Source organism: Bombina bombina, chromosome 5 (genome assembly GCF_027579735.1).
Source record: "Bombina bombina isolate aBomBom1 chromosome 5, aBomBom1.pri, whole genome shotgun sequence".
NCBI classification, from domain to species: domain Eukaryota; kingdom Metazoa; phylum Chordata; class Amphibia; order Anura; family Bombinatoridae; genus Bombina; species Bombina bombina.
Genome location: NC_069503.1, coordinates 217712243 through 217719337, shown reverse-complemented (window position 1 = coordinate 217719337; position 7095 = coordinate 217712243). Strand labels below are relative to the sequence as shown.

The window sequence follows — 7095 nt, the reverse complement described above, 5'->3', positions numbered from 1 at the left end:
TCAGGGGAGTTCCTGAAGACGTACTACCACGAGACTTTCCGGTATACTTGCCAGCCTTGTTCCAGCATGTAAAGGAAACATCCCACACAACGGACATACAATGGGAGAGCAAACCGTGCACTCCGCCCTAAACCCTGATACAGCCCCACCTAGGGACATCATTATTAGATTCAAAACTTTTTAGACAAAGAAATGATATTAAATCAGTCCCACAAGAACCAACCGATAAGATTTAGAGGAACTGTACTCCAGTTTTATCAGGATTTGTCATATGAGACCTTACAAAGAAGAAAATAATTCTCGCAACTAACAACATTACTCCGAAACAAAAAGATTCCCTATAGATGGGGATTCCCAGCACAGATATGGGTCCTTAGGAACAACACTAGATTAATCTGTAGAACACCGGAGAACATTCCAGACTTCTGTTCATCCTTGGGACTTGACCCTATTGAACCTCCGGCTGTGAATGGTTCTTTACAACCTCCCAACAAACGACCAAGCGAGATGATATCAAGCTGGCACGGTTGTCGCAAAGAAGGGAAAATCTGTGACAACCTCACCAACCAAGCCCGGCTCATCTACCTGAGACACTCTTGCTAACTTACCCTAAAATATGTGGATCTTCATTCCTGCATGCTGGGGTTACAGCATGGCAGCAAGTACTTTACCTATGTTTGCACTGAATATCTAAAGTTTGCTTAAATTATCTTTAGTTTGCTATTAGTCATCTAATACATCTTGAATCCTACAAATCCGCCTTCCTTATAATAGAAGTATGGCAACCACATGAGATAAAATTTTCTGAAAGTGCTATAATGTCTATATTTTCCTATGATGCTATACTGCCAAACCACTCCCCTCCCCCCTAAAATAGTTAGTTACAGATACGTTAGAATGTATCATCTATCTTGCATATTTACCAGACTGTGTGATATTTTTATAGAAATGTCAATAGGGTTTGTAGTTCGCACCCCTATTAAACACTCTCAGTATGCCCTATTTAGGACGAGAGATCCGAATCCTAATTTAATATGCCCTTTTAGTTTTTCTTTATATATGTTCATTGTTAATATTGTTTACTATGTTTGTACTGATGTTCTTTATCTTCTAGGAAATGGATTTCACACAGTGATATTTTTCAGACTCTGTACCAGGTACCATGCCGCACTCCTGATAATTTCAGCGCCACAAGTAGGTAGATATGACACAATTCAAAGGTAACACCAGACATCATCTGACCCTTTTAACACAAAATGCCAAGGGGTTAAATTTGCCATCTAAACGTTCTAAAGCCCTTTCAGATTTAGTCAAGAGACAAGTAGATATAGTGTTTCTGCAAGAGACCCACTTTCAATTAAAAAAAGAACCGAAATATTTTGGGAAAGCATATGCCTTACATTTTCATAGTTCAGGGCCTAATAAGAAAGCCGGAGTTAGCATATTAATTAAAAAGGACCTCCCATTTTCAGTGACCCGTATAGATAGAGACCGGGACGGCAGGTTTTTAGGACTGACAGGACAGCTGTACGGTCGCCCTTTAACATTAGTGAACGCATATGCCCCAAACTCCAAACAGTTGCCTTTTTTCCGAACTATGTTCAAGAAAATACTGGATTTAGCAACTGGCCCAGTGTTTCTGGCTGGGGACTTCAACCTCCCTCTTCAACCAATGAAGGATAGTTCCAACCCCAATATTTCGGTCTCAAAGAAAACCACCACATACTTGTGGAAAAATTTAAAAGAGCTAACCCTATACGACACATGGCGTCTAATACATACTGATAAAAAAGACAACACCTTCTTCTCACATCCGAACAAAACGTACAGCAGACTTGATTACATACAGGTATACCCCGCTCATACAGCGGGTTAGGGACCGGAGCCCCGCTGTAAAGTGAAAACCGACTTAAAGTGAGTCAATGCATTTTTTACTTGTTTTTCACTTGCCAGTGTGTTTACAAGCTTAAAAACATGTTTGAAATAACATATATAGGTGTGCAATAGTGCTAAGTTTAGTTTTAATAACAACAAAAGACAGTACACTACTGTATTCAGTTATGCAGACAGTAGAAAGGGATACATATACTGTATACAGGTACTGTACAGTACAACATGTAGTACAATACAGTGGTATGTGCTTTATTGCTTATCTTTGCTTATGATTCATCATCTGAGTTTTCAATGCAAATCAGTTTTGAAGGTGGAGAACTTGACAAAGATTCATCAGGTCTTGATGTTGAAGGTGATGATGATGGCTGTGGGACTTTATTAAAATATGATAGCAAAGAAGTTTGCTTCATGGACTGACGCTTCCTTTCTCGAAGTATTTCTTTATAACATGCAATTCCATTTGACACAATTTTATTAACTGAAGAACTTCTTTCAAAATTGCCATCAATCTGCTCCAAACCTGCCAAACCCGTTTCAATTAAATTGACATATTCCTCTAATTCTTTTGTTGGCATTTCCCTAATGCAAACTGGGTCTTCATCAGTAGAACCATCAGTTTCAAGAAACAGTCTTCTTTGCTCTTCAATCATAATCAAATCTTCATCTGTCAATGGCTGGTCATGAGATGCAAGCAATTCTGTAACATCTTCAGGCTCCACTTCTAGTTCCAGTTGTCTAGCCATGTCCACAACGCTAGCATTGACTTCCTCTACCGAAGTCTCAAGGCCGGGAACATCATCCATAAAGGTGGGGATTAGCTTTTTCCACACACGTCTCAATGCTGATTCTGAAACTTCATTCCAGGAATCTCTAATTGCTTTAATAGCATCTAGAATTGTAAATCCTTTCCAGAAGGCTTTTAATTTGTTCTGTGTAGCACCATCAGATGCATCGCTATCTAAGGCAGTTATAGCAGCAGTAAATGTCTTCTTCAAATAATATGCTTTGAAGGTTGCAATCACTCCCTGATCCATAGGCTGAAGAATAGATGTGGTGTTTGCAGGCAAGAAAACAACTTGAATCTCATTGTACATTTCCATTAATGCTCGTGGGTGAGAAGGTGCATTGTCAGTAAGCATTAAAATTTTAAAAGGAATTTTTTTTTCCTTGCAGTAGGCTTCAACTGTGGGTTTAAAATAATCTGTAAACCATGTTGTAAATAGACTTGCAGTCATCCAGGCTTTAGTGTTTGATTTGTAGTAAACAGGCAGGCTAGATTTAGCATAGTTTTTCAGAGCCCTGGGATTGTCAGAATGGTAGATCATCATAGGCTTCAGCTTCAAATCACCAGCTGCATTAGCACCTAAAAGCAGTGTTAGTCGATCCTTTGCAGCTTTGAATCCTGGCATTAACTTTTCCTCCTTTGCAATGAATGTCCTAGATGGCATTTTTTTCCAGAAAAGGCCTTTCATCAACATTAAATATTTGCTGTGTGGTGTAACCACCATCTTCTATAATTTTAGCCAGCTCTTCTGGAAAAGCCTCTGCAGATTCAACATCTGCACTAGCTGCTTCCCCTTGCACTTTAATGTTGTGCAGATGACTTCTTTCCTTAAACCTGTTAAACCAACCTCTGCTAGCTTCAAAATTTTCATCTTTAGCACTCTCACCTCTATCAGTCTTCATTGCATTAAACAAGGATAGTGCCTTGCTTTGAATAATGGCTTGGCTTAAAGGAACATTGTGGCTGGTTTGATCTTCTATCCAAACCACTAGCAGCTTCTCCATTTCAGCAATAAGGTTGTCTCTCTTGCGAATCACTTTTGTGTGCACTGGAGTAGCACTTTTTACTTCTTTTAAGTATTTTTCTTTAGCGTTCACCACTGTGCTAACTGTTGTGCGAGCCAAACCTAACTTGCGGCCTATATCTGAGATGGACATGCCTTGCTCACTCATCTTTATCATTTCCAACTTTTGATTCAATGTAAGAGGCTTACGGATCCTCTTTTTTTCATCACCTGGAGCCAGGGCCATTGTAGAAATGTAGAAATAAAATAAAGACTAAAATACAAAACAGAGATGATACTGGGAGTGAATTTTTAAATTACTGTATGAAAAAAAAACATGAAAAAAAAAGATTGTCTGCTCCTATTGCAATGATTGGTTTTACCTTTGTGCTTACCTTGAATAGTACAGGTAATAATCTCATATGCCTCCTTCATCTCATACAGTCTATACAGTACCATACCATAACCTAATGTACAGTACTCTACTGTACCTGTACTGTATGACAGATCCTTATTTTATGTGGAGATCTCAAACCATGCCAAACAATACTGTACAGTACTAAAGTAGGTTATGTTTTATGGTATGGTACTGTATATGAGATGGAGGCATATGAAATGCTTACCTGTACTATTCAAGGTAAGCACAAAGGTATTATGACAATAATACTGTATACAGCATATACTGGTACTTGTACTGTACCTTTATTGGCCAAAAAATACTGCTTATGAAGAACTAGACTTGTGTGTACGGTACAATTACTGTATGGATTTAACAAATAATCCTGTACAGTACTGTACCTTTAATTGTACAAAAAATACTGTAATGCTTATGAAGACCGGTATACTGTACTGGACTTACCAAATTACAGTATCTGGTACAGTACAATACTGTACTGCACAGTTTTAGCAACCCTAAAGTCTTCCCAACGTACTCTGTAAAACCGCATGCAATTTTTCTCCTTACTCCTTGTCTAAGTCCTGAGCTGTGCCGCGCTGAGAAACTACTTCCGGGTTTGCGGCGGCGACGTATTAGCGAAACGACGTAAAGCGAATCGACGTAAAGCGGGGTATACCTGTATTTACAAATCAGAAAGGCCTTCCCTTTATGCATAGCTGTGACATTTCTCCTACATCCTGGTCTGACCATTCAGCGGTCAAATTAAAATTCTCGTGGCCAGAAACCCCAACAGAGCCATATATATGGAAATTAGATGAAACCCTTCTGAATGACCCCAACCATGTCACCAAACTTGCCTCCCTTATATCAGAATACTTTACAATTAACACTAACTCTATAGCAGACCATTATAAGATCTGGGAAGCGCACAAATGTGTCATTCAGGGGGAACTAATAAAATTGAAAGCCCAAGTTCAACGCCATACACGCCAGCAATATAAAGATCTCTCTGAAACTCTTTTGCGACTAGACCATAAACTAAAAATGACCCTGACTGATGTCATTATAGAACAAGAATATCAATCAGCACGAGCAGCTTTAGATAACTTTTTAGACATAGAATATCAGACACTACGTAGGAAGACAAATAGCTTATTTTATTACGAAAGCAATAGAAGGTTCAAATCATTTATCTATGAAATTCAGCGCCCGCATCATAAATCACCAGCAGTCACAACACAAGACATACTACGTACTTTTCATGACTATTACACCGACCTTTATAATATAACGAAACCCCCCCCCCCGAGGCTCATATTCAGAACCTTTATTCCTATATCACAGCCTGCAAAGTCCTACCTAAAATATTGTATCTTATGCAGACCTTACCGATACCCCTCCCTGACCGCATGACATTCCAACTTCAAAAAATATTAAACTCTTTCATATGGTCCCACAAGAGGCCACGCATCGCGACAGCCACGATATATCGCTCTAAAGAACTAGGAGGCCTAGGTGCCCCGAACTTGCAACAGTATAGACAGGCGACCTTTTTAACCAGAGTAGTGGACTGGTGCAAACACGCTTCCAATAAAGAATGGGTTCAATTGGAACACCACTTAACTAACGACACCACGCTTAGTGGTCAATGTTGGCTTCCGCCCAATCGAAGAACCTTACAGCACACAACCCCCACTTCCACAAGAGAAACTTATAAAATGTGGGATAAGATTATAACAAAACATAAGCATATATCTACAATATACTCATCTCTCACCCCTCTCGTGGGGAATCCATCCTGCCCAGTACAATTCAAACCACATAACATTAACAGTGCAGGAATTCGAGAGGCCCTACCTGCATATATCTTCTTTCAAAACGGGAAAGAGCAAACTCAGGCAGACGTCACATCCAGCTGTGGAGATAAATTCTCGAGCTGGCTAACATATTCACAGGTAATACACTACCTAACAACACACCCTTCCAAGACTTATTTAATACGTACCCTTACCCCCTTTGAAAACCTATGTAGGACAGAGCATCCTAGCAGAGGCATTCTCTCGCTCACTTATAAGCAGATAACTACAACATATTCAAATACCTTGCCCTCCTATGTTGCTAAATGGGAAGCAGAAGTGAAGAATACCCTACCCCCACAAACATGGCTAGATATCTTTCTGCATATGAGCAGATCCTCGTCCTCCATATCCACATTAGAAATGAATATGAAATTGTTATGTAGATGGTACTACACCCCTATGAGATTACACCGACTTTTTCCTACCACCCCAGCGACATGCTGGAGAGGCTGTAAAGAAATGGGCACCATGTTTCATATATGGTGGCAATGCCCAATTGTTGAGAAATATTGGGAATCTATCAGAACAGAAATTTAATCAATAATAACAGTCCCTCTACCTTACACATTCTGGACGTATTTGTTCAACCATTTCCCTAAGATTAAATGTAAGTTCAGACTAGCATTATTAACCCTAATGATCAATTCCACAAAAAAATTAATACCGCTAAACTGGAAAAAAGCAGACCTTCCCACAATCAGTAACACATCGCCTACGGTTAGAAAAATATCATTACGGATACACAAACCGACAGGACGATTATCACTCCATTACATTTTTGTGGGAAGAATATTTAAATACAAACCCGGCGTAGCACAGGGTGCTGAAAGATGACAAATATGATAGACCCCATACCCCTTGACCCCTCTTATAATTTCATAATTTTAATTATAATACTAATATGAGTTTTAGGGTACAGTTGGTCCTTCTACCTCTTAGCCTAACTGATCTTCAAAGGAGTGCCTCCAACCAAATCAAGGTAACCATTCCTTTTTCAACGGCTGGTACACTGGTACATAAATTACTTAATAACTTGATAGACAAGCCATTTCTATGTTCTAAGATCTCAATGTTTGACTGTTTAATTGTTTAGTTACATATTTACTTAACTGCCTAATTGTTCACAACCTGAAAAATGTAGTTTATCTAGATTCATACT

At 39.1% G+C, this 7095-nt stretch overlaps 2 protein-coding genes across 2 annotated transcripts in view; both read right to left on the bottom strand.

Moving 5' to 3' along the window:
- LOC128661423 (frizzled-8-like) overlaps positions 1 to 1766 on the bottom strand; it is a 14419-nt gene extending 12653 nt beyond the window's left edge. The window contains 1 exon segment of the mRNA XM_053715678.1: positions 1727 to 1766. Within this exon segment, the coding sequence (XP_053571653.1) occupies positions 1727 to 1766 (40 nt within the window).
- A 393-nt stretch (positions 1767 to 2159) lies between these two features.
- LOC128661422 (tigger transposable element-derived protein 1-like) lies at positions 2160 to 3302 on the bottom strand. Its single transcript, XM_053715677.1, has one exon. It carries the CDS (start codon positions 3300 to 3302, stop codon positions 2160 to 2162), a length of 1143 nt encoding a protein of 380 aa, XP_053571652.1.
- Between the last annotated feature and the right edge of the window lie 3793 nt (positions 3303 to 7095).

Coding starts and splice junctions, on each gene's coding strand:
- LOC128661422 (XM_053715677.1), bottom strand. CDS start 3,302: ATGCCAGGATTCAAAGCTGCAAAGGATCGACTAACACTGCTTTTAGGT.